We start from the raw sequence: 25,823 nt of genomic DNA on the forward strand, positions 1-25,823 counted from the left end.
ATTTGCTTAATATCCATTGGAACCGCATGTTGTACACTACCGATTATTATTATTATTATTATTATTATTATTATTATTATTATTATTATTATTATAGACTGCCAACGGATAGAATGTTGCCTCGTAAAGAAGGTTTTTTTGTGGTGACAAAATACTTAGTGGCTTTCCTTCTCTGTGTTGTGGATTTTTTTTCACCCACCCCGTTGTGATCGTTGAACGATTCTTCCTGGTTGATTGTGGAATCCTATTTGACTTCAGACAGAGTTTAACGTTTGTCCGATTTGGTTATAAAATCCTGCATAAAATCCACCGACACTGATAACCGATGTCCACACAAGTCCTTTCTTTGTGAAACAATTTATTTTCTAATTATCCACCATGCACTTCTCACCCTCGTACAATGAACTTAAGAATCCCCATTGATTGCAATATTATTTGGTTCTATTTCATTTATTCTTACTTTTAGTTAACAGTTAAACCAACCCGATTCAATTCACTTCCACATTACATCAGAGAGTTTTATTCTAATTTGGTACTTGGTCAGTTCCAAGGAGCACAAGCCACTGATACTCTACTTTCTCAGGTACTTGCACTCAAACAATTTTACATTTCAAAGCATTTTATACTTTCATGGGAGAGTGGTGGGGGCTGCCAATTCAAACTACGTACATGTTTTCTAGGCGAGAAGCCACTACGTACATTTCGAGGCAAAGGTTCGCTGTTATCAGCCCAGGTCACACCGCTCCAGACCAAGACACGACGTACATTTTGAGTCAAAGGTTCGGTGTTATCAGCCCAGACCAAGACATAAAACTTACATTTCTCAAACCCCATTTGTTACAATTTAGAATACATTAATATAAATTTTTCCTCCACATCTGCCAGGAAGTACAATCCGACCAGTATGTACCTGCAGATACTTTTAAGGCCCACAGTCTGTGCATATGTCCGGGCAAGAGCAGAGACCCAGCACTCGGCTCATTTGAGATCCCAATTTTCACTTCTCTTCTCTGTCCTCCAAATTCTGATGGCAACTGTTGAAACTCGAAGAAACATTTATTAGTCCTTTTTCTCAGTTGTCATAATGGACGCAGCTCATAATATCGCCAAATTAACTGAATGGAGTCTGCTGAAAAGTCTCAGGTTCCCAAACGCTCCCTCCTGATCCCAAATCTCGTTCCACCTTAAAACCCCTTCCCTGGAGGAATATCTCCTCCAGGCTGAACAGTTTACGTTTTGTATCCCATTGATCGGCCGGATATGTTGACCTGAAGCACAATCTAATTGGCTTGTTCTTGTCATCTCACCAACTCATCCACTAAGTTTTGTTGTTCATCCAGAACTTTTTGAGATACTGTGCAAAATATTTTTGGCTCCATTTCTATTGAATGTAAAAACATCACAAAAAAACCCAACAAATGTTAACTGGAAGGGCACTCGGTAGAGCACTTGCCTCTGCCCAGATCCAGATTTGGATCTTCACCAAAATCTCATGAATTTGTTTTTATCACACACCCAACCTGTCCAAATTTCATCCGAAACCGTCCATAACTTCTTGAGATGGCCTGCACACAAATAAACGAGGATGTTTTCGATACACAAACAATACTTGAGAAATCCATAAAACAAATTTGACCTTAGTTATTGGTTGAATTCAAATTTCAAGTCCATTGGATGAAAATAGACAATTTTAGAAAATTTGGCCGATGACCTCAAAAATAATTGATGGTTGAATTCAGTGGGCTGATATGAAAATCCTGTTTAGAATCCAAGTCAATCGGATTAAAATTGACAATTTTATAAATATAATGATAAATAAAATAATTCCAACGCATCATTGTGACGGGCCTTTATACTCGTGTTGAAACAATCTCCAACCATTCAATTCCCTTTCAGTATTATAGGTCCATCTTTGTTTTCCTGAAATTGACACCCTGAAAAACATTTGATGGATTCCTATCATTTGCATTTATGAATATATCTAATTCAAGCTAACACTCCAAGATTCTGCAGTGCTGTCTCATGCAAAGGAACGGATGAATCTTTGAGGCATGCACTAATTGTTCCTTTACTAACAAGTCACACAGGTCATCATACATCTGGTAAGTGTCCATCCTACCTCGTCAAGTCATTAATTTGGCCACGAGTTGCTTGGCTCTCCCAGGTCTCTGGCATGACACTCCTGGATGTGGTGCTCCACCCATCCTCAGTTAAATGGTACCATTTGATAAACGCTTCTTTCAACTTGTGATAATTGACAGACTGGAATGCACATTGATCCCTTGTCGAGTTAACAGAACACTGAGTGAGGTCGTCCATCCTGCCCCACTCCACCCACTGCCAGTAACAAAATGCTCAAACCTCAGTTCATCTTTCTCCTCAACAAAGGCAAGAAGCTTTGATGCTGTATCCTATGTGAAGTTGTTCATGCGAGTTGAGTACCAGCCCTTTGGGTGATCTTGTTCCAAGCATTCAACACGTTCTTCTGACATGCACCTTTATTTAGGTGATGTGTTGGCAACTGACACTTGCCTCAATCACCCACAAAAAAATGTTAAAAGCCCCCAGGTTACGTGCATGAAGCAAAAACATACCTACTGCTTGTCATTCAAAATGGCTTGCTGCACTGGAAAACGTGGATCACAGGAATACTGCACTATAAATGGTGGAGACTTGTATCACCCTCCTCCACATGGAGGCCGCGCTACATGATGCACATTTACGCAGAGAATTTGCACCTTTCTAGCCTCTTATCGTCTTTCCAGGGCTCTTTGTGCTCATTCCAGAGCCTGCTGTTCAGAGAAACTGCAGCAATTCCTTGCCTTCCAAGATCAAATTGCTCCAATAATTTCTCCATCCTCAACTTGTCACACAAACATGCTTGGATGACAATCAGCACTTCTTCAATCTACAAACACTTGTCAACAGCACTCTACTGTTACCTTAGCTCTCCAAAACATTGATCACTCGCACCACCTCTTGTGGTCAGTTTCACGAACATATGAGTCGTCAGATGCAGGGAACGGACCCTGCCTTTGCCACATCGCCCATGAGTGCATGCATGGGCGATGTTCTCTGAGCCAATTAGAATCTCTGAGCAATCTCTGAAGGAGACGCTTGCATGCATTCAGCTTCACAATGAGCATGTATTTACAGAAAATGTTCAACAAAGAACTTTCTCCCATTACCCATTACAACCCTGGTATTTTTTGCATTTCACACTCTATTTCTTTCAGCACTTTTCTTTATTCTCTACACTTTATTTTACTGCATGGGTAATGGGTACTAATAAAGGCCATACAGTTATGTGAATCATTATTATGTAGTTATAGTTTGGTAGTGTTGCACTTTATATGTAGAGAGTGCTCATCAAGTGACAAATTTGGTTCCAATGCTCCCTGCTGGTGGACTGAGTGAGATATCGTGCTCATGACCATCTGTGGACTGTTGTAAAAGTCATTTACATATTTAGTGGGGCAACAGCTAAATATAGCAAAACAATCGTGCATTTTGTGAGGAAAGCACCAAATTTGGCACACTAGTAGCCTAACATATTATGAACAGATTTGGATATTGGGCCATCTCAAATTCAGCCGCTGATGGCTGTGGCAGCCATTTTCCACTGCCATCAAAAATTTTGAGATGGCCCAATATCCAAATCTGTTCATAATATGTTAGGCTACTAGTGTGCCAAATTTGGTGCTTTCCTCACAAAATGCACAATTGTTATGCTAAGTTGCCCCACTAATTTATTATTTTGGAATGAAGAACTTGTCTTGCTTTAAAAAAATTGAAACCACTTTTTCATGACTAATCTTAGTTTACATGTGGTGTAATATTTGGCATATGAAGCTATACGTTGTCAAGTCAGAAGAGAAATTATTATTGTTTATTCGTATCAACTTTGTCATGTGAACTTGAATTGGTAAAAGTTGTTTTTATCATATTTAATTCTTAGAGAAACTTGAACATGTCGCATGACAAGGACGAGAGGGCATTTCATTCATAATTTCACATCAGTTGCAACGATCTGGAATTCCAGCATCCTGAGTGAGCTCTTTCGATGGGTATTGACTATGTCAGACAGGGCAACTGATCTCGGCCCCTTTTAGTAATGTTTCAAACCAAATTGTAAAATTTGCATTTGATGCTTCTCTAAAGCTGATTATTTTTGATGTACATTTGATGTGTGGACCTTGATTTATTTTAAGGGTGGAGAGCATGGTGGGAGAGATGGTTTAAAATGAAGAACTTTCATTTTAACAAGTAACAAAGAAATGTTCATAACTTGGACTCATTTGCCTCATCAGATGAGCACATATGCTCTGAACTTCAGATGCCTGAGTTGCTAAGAAGTGTTTTGATGCATGACAAAGAAACCAGCAATACATTGTTTGAGTCATCCAAATGAAGTTAAGGTCAAAGATAAAATTGGTTTGCGATACCTGAACTCAATATTTGGTTCTTTGTTGAATCGCATGCTTTTTGTCATCTTTTATTTGCTCCTGCATAAACCTTTTTGGAGTTTTGTGACTTGGTTATGATATCCACTTCCATGTCTGTGTGATTCTTACTCTTTGGCAGTTCCACTCGGAGATCGTACCCAGGATGCCATTCCCTTTCAAGGCTCTGAAGTGTCTAGATTCTGAAATCTACCGTAATGTGGAATATGATGTGTGGTTGGAGGATCAAAAAGGTGAGGACTGCCATTCAATAACTTTTACTTCCCTCCTCGTTCATTACCTTTGCCACCGAAGGTGAAGGAGGTTATGTTTTTTCACCCCTTTGTCTGTCTGTCTGTGTATCTGTGTACAGGATGTCTCAAAAAGTTGTGGACGGATCCAGATGAAATTTTTTTTGGACAGTTTGAGTGTCTGACAAGGATGAACTGACTAGATTTTGGTGAAGATTCAGATCCGGACACAAGAATTTGAGTGATTCTTCACCATTGAGAGATTGGGCCAAAAAGGATATATAGCACGATATCTCAAAATGTTGTTGATGCATTCGGACGAAACTTGGTGGACAGTTTGGGTGTGTGACGAGGACGAATTGATTCGATTTTGGTGAAGATCCGGATTTGGATCTGATAATTTTAAAAGTAATTCTTCACCATTGAGAGATAAGGCTAAAAACGATACATTACCGTATTGCATGATATTTCAAAAATATTTTGGGACCGATGTGTTCTCGTGGATCAGGCATTACGTGTTGGATATATGCGATCTACTGAGTGCCCTTCTAGTTTTTTCATCGCAATGTAAATTATCAAAAGGGAAACCAAGTTGTCCAGGCTTAGTTGACATTGTGTGGCATGAAACTCTTCCCCAAAGTTTATCAACGGCATAACACAGGATGTCATTATTTAAATATGTACAGGCTGTGACAAATACAGAAAACAATTCTTGCATCACAAACTATCATTGGAAGACAAACTTAAAATTTAATTTTGATCATGATGGAATAAAGCATTGCAACAAAGATAAAGTGGTATTGTATACTGTTCTACCCACCTTGCGGGGATTGTGCCTCTCTCTCCTTGGGAAAGGACGAGCCATCATGCTTTTTCTTTAAGGGGAGATGAAGGAGAACAAGTTGTCATGCTCTTTTTGTGCCGAGTGAGCTGTTGAGGAAGCGAGTTGGATTGGGGGGGGGGTGGTTGCGGGGGGTGGGATATTAAGGGTGGTGAAACAATGACCGATGTGGCATAGTGCAAGTGATTCATTCACTCCACACTCGTATTTTGTGGTAATTTAACAAGATAAATGTTCATCTATCTGCTCCAATAAGGAACATCTCAGATTATGCTGTATTGAGCTTTCAGCCTTGTTTTAAAATTATTTTACCCAGGTAATTATTTGAATATTTTATATATATATATATATATATATATATATAGTGTTTATATATATATATATATATATATATATATATATATATATAAAATATTATAACCAGGCATAGTGGCATGCGCCTGTAATCCGGCGACTCGGAGGCTTGGGTTGGAGGATCGCTTGAGGACGGGCGCTCTGTGCTGGGCCGTGCAATGAGAGGGTGTAGGGCAGCCCGGAATCATGGCGAAACCCAATCCTTCTTCCTGTGTTGTAAGAGGTGACATGGGTTGCGTCAGGAAGGGCATCCGGCGTAAAACCTGTGTCAAATCAGTATGCGGATCATCACGGATGATCCGCTGTGGCGACCCCTGACGGGAGCAGCTGAAAGAAGAAGAACAACAACATATATAATTTTTTTTTTTTGAGCAGTTGCACATTCAGCTTTCAAGCTGTAATACTGTCCTTTAAATTGAGCCTTTCTGAGTATTATTCAATTGGAAAATTGTTTTAAACATTGTCCTTTTCTCACATTTGTCGAAACAACCTGAATAACGACACGTGCTGTTCGAAATTGAACATTGTGCATATTGATTTGATGTCACAAATTGATTCAGGTCAACTGTTTGTCATTTGTTTCAAAGAAAACTTGTTAATGTTTGAAATTGCATGTTCAGAAATATATTTTTTTTACTCGTATGCAAACGAACAAATCTTTCCAAACAAATAAAAGCCATGTAGAACATGATTAACAAATTGTGAAAAGTGCATCTATATATATATATCTAGCTTTCTTCTTTCCTGAAATATGTGGAATCAACATGTAACAGTCCATCGTGATTCACGTTCTCCTTTCAAATGAGTATTGTTCTCCTCCAGTGGCACATCGGCAGAGGCCTGATCCACAAGTGGGTGGTGCTTACCAGTACCGTGTTGGTGACAAGTGCCAGGTGAGCAGAGTTCTGTTTTAGTTTTTGTGTTATAGTCTGTCATTTGTTTGAATCTGCATTTTTGTGAGAGCAGCATATGGTTTGGAATTCTGCTTTCATTGATTGAGCAGCCTGTGTTTTGGAAAGTGTGTTTTGGTCGGTTGAGCAGTATGTGGTGTGGGAGCTACCTTGGTTAAGTGAGCCGGATGTGGTTTGTGACATGCATTGTTTTTTGTTTAAAAAAAAAAAAAATCTACAATTTTGAGCCTTGTGGAAGTGCAAGGTGACAGATGGTATGAATTGACAGTGTTCTGTTTTAGCGAGTATTCTGTGTGGGAATCATCTTGGTTGAGTGAGCAACATGTGTGGTTTGAGAAGTATGATCAGGATGTGTTGTGGGAGGTATGTTTTGGTTGTCTGAGTGAGCATGTTGTGGTGTGGGAGTTTTGATTGAGTGAGCACCATGTTCTTCGGTTTGGTGAGCGGGATGTGGTTTTGAATGTTTGTTCCAGTGAGTTGCCTTTCAGGTCCGTGTTGAAGTTGGAGGACAATATTACAATGCTCATGTGCAGGAGTTGACTTCGGAGGAGGGTCCAGTCACAGTTTTCATTGAAGAACTTGCTGAGAAGTGAGTTGCTTCTTCTTTTTTTTTTGTCCTCGTTTTTGCAGTACAATTTTATTCAATCCATTGTAACACAAGATTCTGATGCACATTCTTGACCAACCATGCAGTCGTACTACATTATAATTTATTCCTCCGACATTGAACTTCTGATGAAGATGTGATTTCGTTCTTTAAGCACATTTTCTTCGCTGCTTCCTTGTTTGACAAAAGAGCAAAAGCTAAAGGTTTATGCATTACAGGAACTTACCATGATTGCCCTCTTGTCATTTAACATTTGAGATAAGCAATACATTAAATATCTCTTAAATGTGATGAGATTTGGCCAAATGTATTGTTTCGTTTTCAACCCAAAATTCTTTCATTCGCATTGAGAAATAGCTGGAAAACCAACCCTTTCGAAAGGGTCGTATACTGAACCTGGTCTTTATTCTTTTTCTTTGCAAAAGGTTCTTTCTTCTCTGATTTAGGCATCAGGTGGAGATTAAGGATCTCAAGCCAATGAGTCAAGTGACACCATTGCCAACATGGAATTTGATGCCTCGCCGCAAGATGTCGTACTATGTGAAGTATCCTGGACAATATTGTCGGAATAGTGGTATGATCTTTTTGCCTGCCCCTTGTGATTATCTTTCCATGGTATTAAATAATTTGCAGATTCGTATCGGATTTCGTGAGAAACAAAATTTATTTATTTATTACAGATTGTGTGCTGATTAATATTTGAAGAATGCCTCTTTACCTGGTTCTGTCAGTGTCCTTGGCTATTAATTACGCAATGGTTGAGTATATTTTCCACCACCATTATTATCTTTGGAGTTGTGACTTCTGAAGTGTCATGAGGGTGCTATTAGTGGTGTTCAATGAAATTGACTTGTGATTTTTTTATTCTTATTATTTTTTTTAAATGCTTTTGTGGATGTAATTTAAATTTGGATTTTACACTTTAGACTTGTTGATAACAAACTGACTTCTCATGCTTATTCAGTGATGTAGCATTCTCTAATTCTCTTATTTGTTGGGGGAGGGGGGAGGGTGAAGACAGACGCAGACAGACAGGAAAGTAAGTTTCAAGACGGATGTCACATCTGCATTCATTGGTGGATATTAAATACCCCGATGATTTCCAAAAGAGAAGCCTGCATGAAACGAGATGTGCAAAGGGCTTATGGATTTGGTCTCGATTTTTGCGTGCGTATACGTCCGCAACCATGTCATGGACATGTATGAACCGATTTTATTCGTACTTGGCACAAAAACAACACATGATGGTATACATATGCACTTCATTTTTTTTCGACATTAGATCCAAAATGGCCGACTGGCAGCCATTTTAGTAGTTAAAAAAGAAAAGAAAACGTTGTCGAACACGTCCTCAACCATTTCTCAGACATGCATTTACTGATGTTGTTCAAACTTGGCACCCAGATGAGGAATGATGGCTTCCATATGCACATCATGTTCTTTCACGATCAGATCCAAAATGGCCGCTTGGTGGCCATTTTGTTACTCAAATGTGTCCCCAACCATTTTTCAGACATGCATGGTCTGATTTTGTTCAAACTTGGCAGAAGCACAGTTCATGATTGCATACATGTGCACCTGTCCTTATTTTGCGATCTGATCAAAGATGGCCGACTGGTAGATTGGTGGCCATTGTCATTGTAAATAAATATGGGCTCACCATTTAACTCTGGTCAGCAAAATTACTAAAGTTGGGGTTTTGTCATTTGGTCTTTTTTTCCTTGTTCACAATGTTTTTTATTTTCATCTTGTTTATCAATGCATTTACCTTGTACATATATTAATAATGACTAAGAACCTTTGGTAGTATAAAACATTGACATGGCAGCCAAGTTATTTGTATGTCCTATCTTGAGAAAATAGTTTTGCTTTCTGAAGATATACTTCAAAATGTTTAAGTTACATTTAATTTCCTCTGTCATAAAAATAAAATCTTAACACGATTGTTGATGCATTTTATTTGTGACATCACAGGAGATACACACAAGGGGTCAACTCCTAACTGACAGACATCAATGCCGAATAATTATATGTCGATTACTTTGTGACCTATTCACAATATGCTACATTGTGGCGAATATTTTCACATCGGAATCCAACATGGCAATAACAATCAATACCGGCTGTGTTCACCTCTAGCAACAATCACTGCATCAAACCCAGGGAGTGTTTTTGCACCAATTTAGTCAGTTTGGGACTGATTGCGTAGATGATTCGTGCTAATGTAAGTCAATGTCCTGAGTAGGAGTCCATTGCCCTGTGATGTTCACGTCTTGATGAATTCTGAGGTATTAAACAGTTCCTATCCTCATGTTAAAGAGCTTTGCATCATGGCTAATGGAAGACTGCCTGACTGCATCCAATGATTTGATTACTCTCATTTTGACAGACATGGCATTATAATGGATTGTTCAACAATATAATTGGTGTGTTTAAAATAAAAAATAAAAAAAAATTGAATTGTGATGGCTTTCCACACAAAAGGGGCCAGGCTATAATGTTGTTTGTTTCATATAAACACGAGTTGCCTCCTTTTATGAAACTCTTCAAATTGGGGGGGGGGGGGCATTTAATCCTGCTTGATTTGTGTCTCATGTCTTGTACAACTTAGTCTTTTTGTTTGTTTTTTTAATTTAAAAGACTTTTCCCTCCACATGTGAACTTTCTTTATTCTGTTTACCCCCTCAAGTTTTGTACTGATGTCCTGGGAATTACAAACTTGCTTCCTACCTATGATTGCAGTAATTGGTCTTTGAGTGGCTTTGGTCTGCAATGGTCCTAATAAGGTTTGATTAAGTGCAAAACTGGAAGACCAGCTAACTTTGTTACCTGTGTAGTTTGTGTGCTTGCATGCGCTTGTGCACTGTTCCTTGTGCAATCCTCTAGCTATTTGTACTGCCTCTGATAGGTCAGCCGTCAGGTTGCTTTTGCAACTCTTATGAGAAGCTTCAGTTTTAATAGAAGCTGATGAGGAAACCTTGTTTTTTTCTGAGAATTGTATGATTATCACTTCCTGCAATAGATGTGTGTGTTGAGGTGTGGATATGGTAGATACATTGTGGGTTAAATGCTTTCCCCCTTGTGCCATCCTTGTGTTTCCTTGCAAATGCAAATCAAGCTTGCATATAGAGCAAGATACCATTGTTGGAAATGAAGAAGAAAATGTTACGAGCATAAACCTCACATGCCTTTCTCATTTATTTTGTTCACAGAGGGAGAGGCAAATGTTCGTAAACGAGTTGTTCGTCAAGGTCATTCAAGGGAGGTAGGTTCTCCTGTGTCTTTATCTCGAGGATCGTTGGTACCGCCACAAAGAATGCAATCTGATGGACGATACCACTCACGTGGTGGAGCACAGCAATGTCCTCCTCAGGTTCCACCAAACCATTTCGGCTTGCACTTGCATCGTTCAAACGCGTCAGTGCGCCGTGGCACTGGCCGGAGCTGTGCTCGATTTCCCTACAGGTTTTGTACATTTCCTTGTACCTTCGCGTTTGTTGTGCGCATAACTTGGCAAAATAATATTTTCATGTCTTGCAAGTGCCTTCTTCCATTTGCTGACATTTTCACAAATTAACGAGGAAAACTACTGCCTTTTTATTTCACTGGGTGGCTGGGGCTGTTGGATTTTATGGATGCACTTTGATCGACTGTCTCTTTGCAGGCAACAAGTGATGTATCCTCATGGACCTGGATTTCCTTCTTGGAGAGAGAATGTTCCTTGCAATGAATATGGCAGCCGCCACAGGTTGTTAATTGGCTATTTCCTGCCTTTTAGCTTATGAAACATCGAGCTGTCACAATATCCAAATGTTTGTGATGCCTTATTTGGTGATTGTAGCTGTGCCCCTGCCTCATATTATATCACGACCTCTGTTCGTCAATTGAATTTAGTTTAAGAACTCGATGTGGCCAAATTTGACTTTTTACAGTCCGAGCATGAATTTTTTAATTAAGTGGATCAGACTTGGAACCCTTCTTGTGAAGCAAGGTAATGTTTGCAAATGGCTAAAATGAAGGCTTTCGCTCACGTAAGAAAGCCCTTCCACGATTTTTGTGTCGCTATTATTGAAAAAAACACGTTACAGCTGGCTGTGCCAATTTGCACATGTTTGCAACACACCTCTGGACTCTTGATCACAACGGATTTTGGTTTTGAAATTTTGCCCTGGATTTTCTTCCAAACATGAAAATATCTCATTGTCAAGAACTACTCAACAGATCACAATGAGATTAGGCAACCAGCTCAACCACCCCAAGGTTGTATTTTAGTGTGAGATTGAATCTTGTACTCAAGAAATTCTGGAAACTGGTCACATGTTAAACTGGTCACATGAATGCGGTCGAATCTTCTACTCACATGAATTATGTGCTTTTGAAATGCAAGTACATTTTTATTAATTACGTACCACTGGAGCATGAGTACGTCTATTAACTCTGTACCTTTGGAGCGTGAGTACGTCTAACTACGTACTGTTGGAGTGCATGTACATCTTAACTGCCTCCTGTTGCAGTGTGAATACGTCTTAATTGCCTCCCGTTGCAGCGTGAGTACGTCTTAACTTCCTCCCGTTGCAGCGTGAGTACGTCTTAACTTCCTCCCGTTGCAGCGTGAATACGTCTTAACTTCCTCCCGTTGCATCGTGAATACGTCTTTACTCCCTCCCGTTGCAGCGTGAGTACATCTTAACCTCCTCCCGTTGCAGCGTGAATACGTCTTAACTTCCTCCCGTTGCATCGTGAATACGTCTTTACTCCCTCCCGTTGCAGCGTGAGTACATCTTAACCTCCTCCCGTTGCAGCGTGAATACGTCTTAACTTCCTCCCGTTGCATCGTGAATACGTCTTTACTCCCTCCCGTTGCAGCGTGAGTACATCTTAACCTCCTCCCGTTGCAGCGTGAGTACATCTTAATTTCCTCCCATTGCAGCGTGAATACGTCTAAACCTCCTCCCATTGCAGCGTGAATACGTCTTAACCTCCTCCCGTTGCAGCGTGAGTACATCTTAATTTCCTCCCGTTGCAGCGTGAATACGTCTTCACCTCCTCCCATTGCAGCGTGAATACATCTCAACTTCCTCCCGTTGCAGCGTGAATACGTCTTAACTTCCTCCCGTTGCAGCGTGAGTACATCTTAACTTCCTCCCGTTGCAGCGTGAATACGTCTTAACCTCCTCCCGTTTTAGCGTGAATACGTCTTAACTTCCTCTCGTTGCAGCGTGAATACGTCTTAACTTCCTCCCGTTGCAGCGTGAATACGTCTTAACTTCCTCCCGTTGCAGCGTGAGTACATCTTAACCTCCTCCCGTTGCAGCGTGAATACGTCTTAACTTCCTCCCGTTGCAGCGTGAATACATCTTAACCTCCTCCCGTTGCAGCGTGAGTACGTCTTAACCTGCTCCCGTTGCAGCGTGAATAAGTCTTTACTCCCTCCCGTTGCAGCGTGAATAAGTCTTTACTCCCTCCCGTTGCAGCGTGAATACGTCTTAACTTCCTCCCGTTGCAGTGTGAGTACATCTTAACATCCTCCCGTTGCAGCGTGAATACGTCTTAACTTCCTCCCGTTGCAGCGTGAATACATCTTAACCTCCTCCCGTTGCATCGTGAATACGTCTTAACCTCCTCCCGTTGCAGTGTGAGTACATCTTAACTTCCTCCCGTTGCAGCGTGAATACGTCTTAACTTCCTCCCGTTGCAGCGTGAGTACGTCTTAACTTCCTCCCGTTGCAGCGTGAGTACGTCTTAACTTCCTCCCATTGCAGCGTGAGTACGTCTTCACCTCCTCCCGTTGCAGCGTGAGTACGTCTTAACCTCCTCCCGTTGCAGCGTGAGTACATCTTAATTTCCTCCCGTTGCAGCGTGAATACGTCTAAACCTCCTCCCATTGCAGCGTGAATACGTCTTAACCTCCTCCCGTTTTAGCGTGAATACGTCTTAACTTCCTCCCGTTGCAGCGTGAGTACATCTTAACTTCCTCCCGTTGCAGCGTGAATACGTCTTAACCTCCTCCCGTTTTAGCGTGAATACGTCTTAACTTCCTCTCGTTGCAGCGTGAATACGTCTTAACTTCCTCCCGTTGCAGCGTGAATACGTCTTAACTTCCTCCCGTTGCAGCGTGAGTACATCTTAACCTCCTCCCGTTGCAGCGTGAATACGTCTTAACTTCCTCCCGTTGCAGCGTGAATACATCTTAACCTCCTCCCGTTGCAGCGTGAGTACGTCTTAACCTGCTCCCGTTGCAGCGTGAATAAGTCTTTACTCCCTCCCGTTGCAGCGTGAATAAGTCTTTACTCCCTCCCGTTGCAGCGTGAATACGTCTTAACTTCCTCCCGTTGCAGTGTGAGTACATCTTAACATCCTCCCGTTGCAGCGTGAATACGTCTTAACTTCCTCCCGTTGCAGCGTGAATACATCTTAACCTCCTCCCGTTGCATCGTGAATACGTCTTAACCTCCTCCCGTTGCAGTGTGAGTACATCTTAACTTCCTCCCGTTGCAGCGTGAATACGTCTTAACTTCCTCCCGTTGCAGCGTGAGTACGTCTTAACTTCCTCCCGTTGCAGCGTGAGTACGTCTTAACTTCCTCCCATTGCAGCGTGAGTACGTCTTAACCTCCTCCCGTTGCAGCGTGAGTACATCTTAATTTCCTCCCGTTGCAGCGTGAATACGTCTAAACCTCCTCCCATTGCAGCGTGAATACGTCATAACCTCCTCCCGTTGCAGCGTGAGTACATCTTAATTTCCTCCCGTTGCAGCGTGAATACGTCTTAACTTCCTCCCGTTGCAGCGTGAGTACATCTTAACTTCCTCCCGTTGCAGCGTGAATACGTCTTAACCTCCTCCCGTTGCAGCGTGAATACGTCTTAACTTCCTCCCGTTGCAGCGTGAGTATATCTTAACCTTCTCCCGTTGCAGCGTGAATACGTCTTAACTTCCTCCCGTTGCAGCGTGAATACGTCTTAACTTCCTCCCGTTGCAGCGTGAGTACATCTTAACCTTCTCCCGTTGCAGCGTGAATACGTCTTAACTTCCTCCCGTTGCAGCGTGAATACATCTTAACCTCCTCCCGTTGCAGCGTGAATAAGTCTTTACTCCCTCCCGTTGCATCGTGAATACGTCTTAACTTCCTCTCGTTGCAGCGTGAATACGTCTTAACTTCCTCCCGTTGCAGCGTGAATAAGTCTTTACTCCCTCCCGTTGCATCGTGAATACGTCTTAACTTCCTCCCGTTGCAGCGTGACTACATTTTAACTTCCTCCCGTTGCAGCGTGAATACGTCTTATCCTCCTCCCGTTGCAGCGTGAGTACATCTTAACTTCCTCCCGTTGCAGCGTGAATACGTCTTAACTTCCTCCCGTTGCATCGTGAATACGTCTTTACTTCCTCCCGTTGCAGCGTGAATACGTCTTAACTTCCTCCCGTTGCAGCGTGAGTACATTTTAACTTCCTCCCGTTGCAGCGTGAATACGTCTTAACTTCCTCCCGTTGCAGCGTGAATACGTCTTAACTTCCTCCCGTTGCAGCGTGAATACATCTTAACTTCCTCCCGTTGCAGCGTGAATACATCTTAACTTCCTCCCGTTGCATCGTGAATACGTCTTAACCTCCTCCCGTTGCATCGTGAATAAGTCTTTACTCCCTCCCGTTGCATCGTGAATACGTCTTAACTTCCTCCCGTTGCAGCGTGACTACATTTTAACTTCCTCCCGTTGCAGCGTGAATACGTCTTATCCTCCTCCCGTTGCAGCGTGAATACATCTTAACTTCCTCCCGTTGCATCGTGAATACGTCTTAACCTGCTCCCGTTGCAGCGTGAATAAGTCTTTACTCCCTCCCGTTGCATCGTGAATACGTCTTAACTTCCTCCCGTTGCAGCGTGACTACATTTTAACTTCCTCCCGTTGCAGCGTGAATACGTCTTATCCTCCTCCCGTTGCAGCGTGAGTACATCTTAACTTCCTCCCGTTGCAGCGTGAATACGTCTTAACTTCCTCCCGTTGCATCGTGAATACGTCTTTACTTCCTCCCGTTGCAGCGTGAATACGTCTTAACTTCCTCCCGTTGCAGCGTGAGTACATTTTAACTTCCTCCCGTTGCAGCGTGAATACGTCTTAACTTCCTCCCGTTGCATCGTGAATACGTCTTAACCTCCTCCCGTTGCAGCGTGAATACATCTTAACTTCCTCCCGTTGCATCGTGAATACGTCTTAACTTCCTCCCGTTGCAGCGTGAGTACATTTTAACTTCCTCCCGTTGCAGCGTGAATACGTCTTATCCTCCTCCCGTTGCAGCGTGAGTACATCTTTACTTCCTCCCGTTGCAGCGTGAATACATCTTAACCTCCTCCCGTTGCAGCGTGAGTACGTCTTAACCTGCTCCCGTTGCAGCGTGAATAAGTCTTTACTCCCTCCCGTTGCAGCGTGAATAAGTCTTTACTCCCTCCCGTTGCAGCGTGAATACGTCTTAACTTCCTCCCGTTGCATCGTGAATACGTCTTAACCTCCTCCCGTTGCAGTGTGAGTACATCTTAACATCCTCCCGTTGCAGCGTGAGTACGTCTTAACTTCCTCCCATTGCAGCGTGAATACGTCTTAACCTCCTCCCGTTGCAGCGTGAATGCGTCTTAACCTCCTCCCGTTGCAGCGTGAGTACGTCTTAACTTCCTCCCGTTGCAGCGTGAGTACGTCTTAACCTCCTCCCGTTGCAGCGTGAGTACGTCTTAACCTCCTCCCGTTGCAGCGTGAATACGTCTTAACTTCCTCCCGTTGCAGCGTGAATACGTCTTATCCTCCTCCCGTTGCAGCGTGAGTACATCTTAACCTCCTCCCGTTGCAGCGTGAGTACATCTTAACCTCCTCCCGTTGCAGCGTGAGTACGTCTTAACTTCCTCCCGTTGCAGCGTGAATACGTCTTAACTTCCTCCCGTTGCAGCGTGAATACGTCTTAACTTCCTCCCGTTGCAGCGTGAATACGTCTTAACTTCCTCCCGTTGCAGCGTGAATACGTCTTAACCTCCTCCCGTTGCAGCGTGAATACGTCTTAATTGCCTCCCGTTGGAGTGAGAGTCCATCTGTTAATTATGTACCATTGGAATGCAAGTCCTTCTATTATGTATGTTTTGACATTAATTTCATCTCTCATTAATAAACATGCACACCATCATACGCTTGCATAGAAACACCACAGAAAATAAGTCTTGTTGAGGTGATTTATAGATGGTGTGGAGAATAATAATGTATGCATAAAAACCTCTTATTGTAGGTGGGGCTCGGTAAGCACTTCCCATTGCAGCGGCACATGTCACATGTGAGAGGCCAATTACGATCAATCTGGCCAGTGTGGCTCGTCATGGTGTCGCAGTGGGCTGTCGAGTCCAAAAGAAAAGATGTACTGATATTTTTATTGGGGCCGCCCCCCTTGGGTGGGACCCAAGAGCGAGACTCTGCCCAGGAATTGATGAGAAGAGAACTGAGTTCTGATGAGAGAGTCCACGTGAGAGGACAAAGGAGAGACTTGCGAGGGCAAGAAAGTCAGCGAGTCCCGTGCGAGACAGGACGAGAGTGTGCACATGAGTGGAGACTGGAGAGTCCACCAAGAGAGACTGGTGTGCCAGGAAGAAAGAGACCTCACTTGGAGGATAAGCCTCGTGTGGGTTTGACCCAAGCTGCATCGCCCTGTGTTCTGGGGGACCTGGAGGTAAAAAGACAAAGGGGACCATGTGGCCCAGTGGAAGGCCGACTCATCGCTGTCCCTGCTCATGGCCATTTGACTCCTGGATGCCATCAATTCCTGCGTTCACCCTGCACATCGTAGAAAGGGAAGTCCCACCTGCATTATTTGTTGTTCGAGTGTGATTTGGGGTGCATGTGGGCAATGTTTTACAGCTTCTTTCTCCTTTGTATTCAAGTTTGTGTATCCCATTCTTCTCTCTGTGTCTTTTTTTGACTCGCTTGGTTTGTTCGGTTTATTTTAGCATCTTGTCTATTCTCTTCCCTGTGATTTGCTTTCCAAAATAAATCCTTCAAAAGGTAAGAAAGTGCGTTTCAGCCATCTGCTTTCCGTGTGGGGTTTCCGTTGCATCGGCTCATTTGGACGACCTTGGGGAATCGTTAAAGTGAAGTAGAATTGAACACAGTTCCTTGGAAGACCGCTTGGACCATCTCTTGGGCCGGAAGGTCCCGGCTCCGAGTCATTCCGTGTTGATGGATATTTAGACATGACGGTATTTTTGTTTGTATCTATTCTGCAATTTACGTTATTAAATTAAGTAATTTTTATTTTCTGCATTTTATTTATGATAGCAATATTGCAGACATGGTGTTTTATCATTTCAGGAGAATATTTACGTTTTATTCAGCAATCTTTCCTTCTGTCAGCAATATCTATTTCTTCATTCAAATTCCTGGTCATTTTATTTACTCTGAGTTTCCTACAGTCATTAATCAATTAACTGCTGTGAGTGTATGTAAAACTTATGTAAATGTGCCACCCAAATACAACTTCAATGTTCTTTGCGAAGAAATATAAAGCTGGAAAAGGTAAATACCATGAGCAAAAAGTTTGTTACCTAAAGTAAGTTTGAAGGAGTTTGTGCATTTATTCAAAGATAGAAAAAGGCAATTAGAGGATGATTCACCATACATGAAACATGTGATTTATACCTGAGGCAGGTGCCCAGCTACAATCACCAAACAGGCCCTCACACACGTTTTTCCTTTTTGACTGAATGTGTTACCAATTATGGGGATCTGCTGATTTTGGAGGTTTTCAGCATTATTCGGGATAATCGACCAGCTTTTGCGCCTGACTGCGAAGCAACACTAGGTGCAGATGTTTGACCTTTTCTGTGTAGTTTACAGCCAGCTTCACATTTCTATTGTGGTGGGTGTTTCCTGATGCCGTTGGAAGGAAGTTATGTTTTTGGCTCACTTTTCATAAAAAGGAGTTTGTGCATTTATTCCAAGATTAAAAAGTCAATTAGGACATAATCTGACACTTTTATTTTATTTTATTTTATGTTGAAAAGGAAAAACTATTTTCGAGTATATCGGTGTATGTGGATAATTTTATGAAAAGGTGTATGAAAATCTCGGGTTAGTATCTCGCAATCACCAAGCACCTTTCCTTTATGCCAGAGGCTCCAGACGAAGTGAATTTTCTGGGAATGGCAGCCCCTCAGGATTTCAGGGGGGAGTTCTGGGGGAGGAGCAACAAGTTGATGATGGTGCGACCTATGTTGACAACTTTTGCACAGCAAGAGATGATGGTGGTTATGACATGACAGTAAGTGTCTGGATTGATTTTTGGATGCACTGAAGTGAGGTGTTTATTATTTTTTTTGTAGCTACTTCATCGAAAAATTCTATTTTGCTTTTCTGATCCTGCCAATCCTGCTCTCAATTTTTATAACCAAAAAATCTAAATATTATGTGTTTTCCAAGAATATATTTTTTTAATCTTTGTGTTCCTTAAATCCCTTTTGGTAGTTTCCTCAATACCTTTCTGAAGTCATCTCTACAACATTTTTTTTGTCTCTGCTTTTGAGATTGTATTTCAGGACTGAGTACTCTATTTACTTATTGCCCCATGCACGTGAAGCAAAGAGCCAGGTTAAACAATTGGTTCACGACTGTCTGTCTCAGTCTGTCTGTCTGTTTGTCAGTTTACAATTGAGAAACAACTTATTAGGGCTTCAAGCATGGCTGAAGCTCTATTGAAATCGTTAGCATTATTATTATTAAAGGCGTTTATATGTTCTACTGACCGATTTTGTGGCGGATCTGGAGGGAAAACTGTTCGATGAAATTGAACGAAACTTAACAGGATAATTACTCACCACCTGAAGTTTATACTATGAAATATTTGATGTCGTAGGTCACGTGGTATGGCGGCCATATTGGATTTTCTCCAAAACCTAAAAACATCTTCTTCTCCAGAAGGGGTAATACGACAGCCTCAAACTTTTGCACACATTTGCAAGGTTCCATTGGAATGTTAAGTTAATTTCGTCGAAATCGTTGCATAATTTATATGATTAAAATGATGCCGATTCGCCTCATTAAATATGCCAAATATGCAAATGAGAGTTGAAAAAAATTAACGACAGATTCTGATAGGCCGTGAAGAGGGAACTCCAAATATGTTTACACTATGTCTGTATTTTACCCCAGTGAGGCCCCAGAGCCCCCCAAAGTTGAAAATCACCCATTTTTGACATGTAAAATGAAAACCAAAGAAGATAGACATATAGTGACCACAAATTCTGGAAGATATTTTAACGTTCTACAAGTTCGCCATTTACATTAAGATGCCAATGTGGAGTTATTGGACTTTTTTGGGGACTTGAAAATTTGTCCAGCCTCGATTTGTCCAATGTGAAGTTTCTTTCTTTATCATGTATTGCTGTGGGCTTTTCAATCCTTCATTGAGATAACATGAGGGACCCCGTAGCTGGGCCACATTGCAGACTTGAACTAACTTTCTAACTCAGAAAACCCATATCATGTGACAGGGTGATGGTGTTGAAATTTGTTAAAATGGAGGCACGCCTTGAAGCCCGGGATTACTGGTTTACCAGTTTTAATTTAAATTTAATGTTGTATTTTGAACATGAATAAGAAAATGAAGAGGAAGACAAGTTTTCTATTCTGCAGTACTTTTGCTCTGAATTGAAAATCATTCAAAACAGGAACCTTGCTATTTATTTATGATGTTATAAAGGACACAAAAACAACAGGCATGAAGAACTAATGTGACATGTTAGATCGGGTGATGTAATAGACACTGGATAAAATGGTGGTAAACCTGGAATTTATTTATTTATATGCCTTTCGACCTTTACTTAAATAAAATTATGCACTTTTACACTGTAGAACACAAATCACCTTCATTTTACTTCACCAGAATCATGCTGTATATCGATTTTATAAAAAGCATAAGAGGGTGCAGTATCGAGGATGAAGAAGAGGCCGCCAATATTGCTTTGTACTATGCAGCGTTCTCTGGTGAGCAATCAAGCTTCCATCTCCGATAATGCGACGTGTCAACTTATTGCAGTATAAGGGTAGTGCAGAACAATGCTCCAGTCATGTGAAACTTATGGATTTTTTTTTTTTTTAACGATCTTTAAAATCATTATTTTATTAAAATTGAAGTATTTACTTCAACACTGCATGGAGTATTGTGTCCTTTGAGCTCTAGTTAATCTCACTTTTATCTGTCTAGATATATTTTTCATGAACACCAGCTGTCCTACTTAAAAAAGCCTGTTCTGAGTTGTATTTTGTGTAATATAAATTGTTTATGCCACATGGCCAGAGCCATTGATTGCACGATAGATGTTTGAGTAATTGGGTAGAGTGCTTTTGACAGAACACCTGACATCACTCCATCACGCATTAGACTGTTTCTGAAATGAATGAATGCTTTCTGCAAACCATTGTCCTGACTGGGGTAGCACAATATTTAATTATGCTAACATAGGTTTCGGGACATAAAAGAGACCCCATCTTAGTACATACACAAATATCATAATGACCCAAAATGAGGACTTGTAAGAATTATTGAGAAGGAAAATATGCTTCATCTTTCTCACAACAGCACGAGATGGTCTATCTGTGCAAAATTGCAGTTGTGTGATTAGCAAATGCATGTTGGACTGAGAGTCAATTCTAAATTCAGCCAACTGATTCTGATTGCATCATTAGTGAAAAGCGGCTGTGCCGATAATTGGAAGAGAGCAGGGATTTGTAACGTAAGCTGCTGCCAATAACTCTCCTCCTCCTCCTCCTTCGAGAATTTTGACCAAATCGTGCCTGGTTTCAAATGTTATCACTCGGGACCTTGTGTATAAATTATGCATGTAAATTGTGAACAATTCTGGAAGCAATTTGTCAAAATATTTTGCTCTTGCAATATTTATTTTCTCTAATGCATAATCTTCTCACAACTGATCAATGGTTTCATCCTTGTAGGCTGGCATTGCCCATGAAGCAGGATTCTGGGTTCAGGAATCTGTGAACAATCCACTTGGGGGGATCAAGGGGCATGAAATTGATGCGGGGGAAGCTGGACCTGATGGTATTGAATACGTTTTACTTTGTTTACTTACAAATGTGAATATATATATATATATATATATATATATATATATATCTATATATTGTCTTGCTGTCAATGATAAGTGATTGAGAATAATTGTTGTGATATTATCTGGAGAGAGATTCACCAGGTTTTGATGTGACAAGGATAAAAATCAATCTCAAGCTTTGAACCACACAATGTCAAACTTGTCATGGCCCTTCAAATGATGCCTTTCTGGCATCATTTGAAGGGCTATAACAAATTTGAGTGTTAAAAGTTTCTTCCCATTTACATTGTGAAATAATATGCTTTGCATCAGACAGAAATCTAGGTTAGCGGGTGGGGAGAAAAGATCAATAAAAGTTCCGCAGGCATGACGGACACAGCAACTGTCATGGTTGACTATGATCACAGATTTTCTGTATTAATTCATGTTGAATTCTGTATTAATCCTTTGAACTCTGAGCTCCTTCGACTTTTGGCTCCTCCACCACCAGAGTCCCTGGAGAAAAATCCGGCCGTTCGGGTACATGTAGGTTCGAATGGCGGCTCTCGTAAAACAGCTGTCAGGTCTCAAAGGGTTAAAACCTTACGTTGAACATGTTTATATGCCACAATATTTGTGACGATTACATTGGTGGAGGAAAAACAAACTTATCAGCAGTAATGCATCATAGCAAGGCTAAAATTGAACACATCATGCCTGCTATTTGTGGCTATTCTGTTGCCAACAGATTGAAGCCCTTTTCACGAACACAAACATTTCAATACGAGATAAGCCTCGACAATGTGGTTTTATCTATATACAGTTTTTTCTTTTTCTTATACTTTATTTTGGAATTGCAAGAAGCAAAACCTGTTTGATTTGTGAATATACTTTAAAAATAAATGGAACGCTTTTGGAAGGTTGAACTTTGGCATGGTCATATTCCCACAAAGTTTTAACTGTCAAAACTCTTGGACGATTCCAATTTGAAGGGATTGTGAATGCTTCCATAAAAATTGGGAGGTTATGATTTCGTCCTTTAAAAGCAAATGTTTGAAACGTCATTGATAAAGTATCTTACATCATCGCGAGCAGCATAGACGAGGCATGCTGATGATGATTGGCATTCTTGTACCGCGGACAGTTTGGGCTAATCCCAGAAGCGCATGTTGGAGCTGTCGTAATGGGATCCAGTGATGGTTTTGAAAGGGAAACTTCACGACACAAGCTGAAAACATTATCCAGTCTGTGAATATTGTTTTGTGTTTAATTTTTCACTTTTCTGTCTGGGTGCTGCAAAAGTGAAAACTGCAGTGCTATCAAAGCAAATATAGCCAAATCTTCGATCGCCCCTCTATCATTGTGCATGTTGCTAAATGGCTTCCGCAATGTAACAGAGTTGACGAAGCCTTCCCACATTTAGTTTGAGGCTTTTATGCATTTTCTCTTTGATGTCACCAGCGGACTGCTGTGAGTTTGAAGAAAGCTTCTCTTTTGGCCACCTTCTCTCTGCATGGAAGTCAGCAAACATCACTCCTGTCCAAAAGAAGGGTGAAAAAGCAGACCCTGCAAACTTTATGCCAGTGAGCTTACTTCCAATGCGAAGCATAATCTGGAATCCATCAATACCCTGCGCTCGCAAAGTGAAAAGCAGGGTTAACCAATCGGTAATATACGTACGTTTGGCGTATGTTGTACGTTGGGTGTACGTCGTGCCTGAATTTTGTTGAGCGTACATTGAAAACCGTTCTGCGGAATAAATTGAAACTTATCACGTTGCATGACCATGTGATATAGCGGTCACTCTTTTGAGGTCAACAAAGGTCAACACTGGCCATGTTTTAATCCTCAATTTTCATCTGATTGACTTGACATTTGAACAGGATTTGCATGTCAGCTCACTATATTCAACCACCAACTCTTTTTAGGTCAACATAGGCCAAAAGGTCAACATTGGCCAAAATTTCTAAAATAATCACTTTTTATCCGATCAACTTGAAATTTGAACATCATTTTCATATCAGCTCACTGAATTCAACCAATTATTTTTGAGTTCAACATGGCCAAAATTTCTAAAATTGTGAATTTTCATCCAATTGACTTGAAATTAGAACAGGATTTTCATATCAACTCACTGATTTCAACCACCAATTACTTTTGAGGTCAACATGAGCCAAATTTCTGAAACCCTCAGTTTTCATCTGATTGACCTGAAATTTGAAGAGCGTTTGCACATTTGGTCATTGAATCCAACTCCAAATTATTTTTGTCAACATCGGCCGAGTTTCTAAAATTGTCAATTTTCATCTGATCCACTTGAACTTTGAAGAGGATTTGCACATATGTTGATTGAATTCAACTACCAATTATTTTTGAGGTCAACATGTGTCAAAAGGTCAATATAGGCCGAAATTTCTAAAATTGCCAATTTTCATCCAATCAACTTGAAATTTGAACAGGATTTTCATAAAATGACCATGTCATGTCATCTCGCAGCCATATTGGATTGAAGAGAAAAATCTTTCAAAAACTGTAGGAGAAACCGCCGAACTGATCAATGCAAAATTTAACTAATTCATCAACTACCCATGGGAAATATGTTTTGATAGATGATGTCATCGATTGCATGGTCTGGCAGCCATATCGAATCAAAGAAAAAACAAAAGAGCTGGCTTGCACTAAGTCCTCCTCAATGCTGCAGTGGGGAATGTATTTGATGAACATCCTCAACAATGGGGGGGAGGGAGGGGTCGAGACCGGAGAGGAGACGGTTAAAGACAGAGACCACCGACCTGCCTGTGGTGCGCGAGTGAGAGGCCCTAATGCTCAGTTTCACCATGGGAGATACCAATGATCTGAAATGCCTTGGTTTCCACAGCATGAACCTGAGGAAGGTGCGAGGCAGGAGCACCAGCCCAGAGGGGAGAGCAGTCCTCCATCAGGCTGCGGACGATAACTTTGTATATGGTCAGGAGCTCAGGTGGGCCGAGGAAGGACTTTGCATGACAAAGGATTCCCAGTCGGTGACTGGCTTTGGAGGCCAGGTTGGAAATGTGACTTTCCCCGGAAAGATCATGGCAGATAGTTTGACCCACAAGCTTGAATGAAAGATCTTTTTTTGCATTATTTGGTCTTTTTTCAGTGTGGTATGGACCTCCATCTTCCATGAACCAGTGTTTGTTTTGACCATCTGACCAGTGGAGAAGACTGGGAGAAGTCCATCCTTAAGGATAGAAATGTATATCGTAGTGTTGGTGTTGCCAACACATTCCCCAAGCTCTGACCGACCAGTGCTCCAGATTGCTCCCCACACCATCACTGAAAAACCACCGTGTTTGACAGTTGGCTGCATTCGGTTCAAAGAAAACCCTTGACTGGGAAGTCTCCAGACTCGTACGTGTCCACTTTTCAGAAAATTGAGCAAATTGGTCCTCGTCTGAAAAAATTACAGTTTGCGAAAACGTCAAGGGTCTGTTGGCCATCTCGTCAGCCCATCTCTTTCTCCTTTGAATGTTGGCTGGTGTAAGAAGAGGCTTTCTCCTAGCTGCTCTCCCATAAGTAGCCCAGTTGATGAAGATACCGCATGGCAGTTCTTGAGCTAACTTGGACCTCCTCTGCAATAGCTGCTGCCTTGCAATGGGGAGTTTTCTCAATGGACCGCTTGACAGCTCGAAGACACCTTTCTGAAGACCCAGATCGACCAGAACGGGAAGCTGTAGATTCCCTGCCTTCGCTGATGAATTGTACAATCACCCGAGTGACCAGAGAAAGCGGAATGCCAAGGTTCTGAGCTATGTAATGCTGGCTGACTCCACCTTCCAAATGGCCAACAATTCGTCCTCTGAAAATTGGAAAGTTTGTGTGCTCCCTGGATCTGAGGCATCGTTGATTGTCATGCAAGACCCAGGCACACATTTCTGCAAAGAAATTGTCGAATATTTGTCCAAATCACTGAGTTAAACTGCATTATGCAAATGAAATGAAGAAATTTAAGGTGTCTCTTTACTTCTGTCATGTGTCTGTACATCCACCAGGCTAAACTGTTTACGTTTTGTATCCCAAGATGGGCTGGATCTGCATCCGAACTTTCACGAAAATATCATTGGCTTGCTCTTGTCACTTACCCAACTCATCCACCAAGTTTTGTCATCGGTCCACAACTTTTTGAAATATCATGCGAGATATCGTTTTTGTCACTATTTATCAATGGTGAAGAAGCACTTAAAAGTTTCTCGTATCCCGGATCTGCACTTTCACCAAAATATAATGAATTCGTCCTTGTCACACACCCAATCTGTCCACAAAATTTAGTCTGAATCCGTCACAACCTTTTGATATATTCTGCTCACA

The 25,823-nt window shown here is 41.4% G+C and overlaps 1 protein-coding gene across 1 annotated transcript in view; it reads left to right on the top strand.

The window, feature by feature from the left end:
• LOC147024751 (UDP-N-acetylglucosamine transferase subunit ALG13-like) overlaps positions 1–25,823 on the top strand; it is a 74,235-nt gene that overhangs the window by 33,284 nt on the left and 15,128 nt on the right. Inside the window, exons 9-16 of the mRNA XM_085887045.1 lie at positions 4,585–4,696; positions 6,711–6,781; positions 7,288–7,388; positions 7,853–7,980; positions 10,619–10,871; positions 11,071–11,154; positions 18,541–18,688; positions 21,379–21,519. Coding sequence (XP_085743171.1) covers positions 4,585–4,696; positions 6,711–6,781; positions 7,288–7,388; positions 7,853–7,980; positions 10,619–10,871; positions 11,071–11,154; positions 18,541–18,688; positions 21,379–21,519 — 1,038 coding nt within the window. The remainder of the gene's footprint in view (positions 1–4,584; positions 4,697–6,710; positions 6,782–7,287; positions 7,389–7,852; positions 7,981–10,618; positions 10,872–11,070; positions 11,155–18,540; positions 18,689–21,378; positions 21,520–25,823) is intronic.

The sequence above is a fragment of the Eptatretus burgeri genome, chromosome 6 (genome assembly GCF_056783735.1).
Source record: "Eptatretus burgeri isolate ZD-2024b chromosome 6, Ebu_testis_v1, whole genome shotgun sequence".
NCBI classification, from domain to species: Eukaryota; Metazoa; Chordata; class Myxini; order Myxiniformes; family Myxinidae; genus Eptatretus; species Eptatretus burgeri.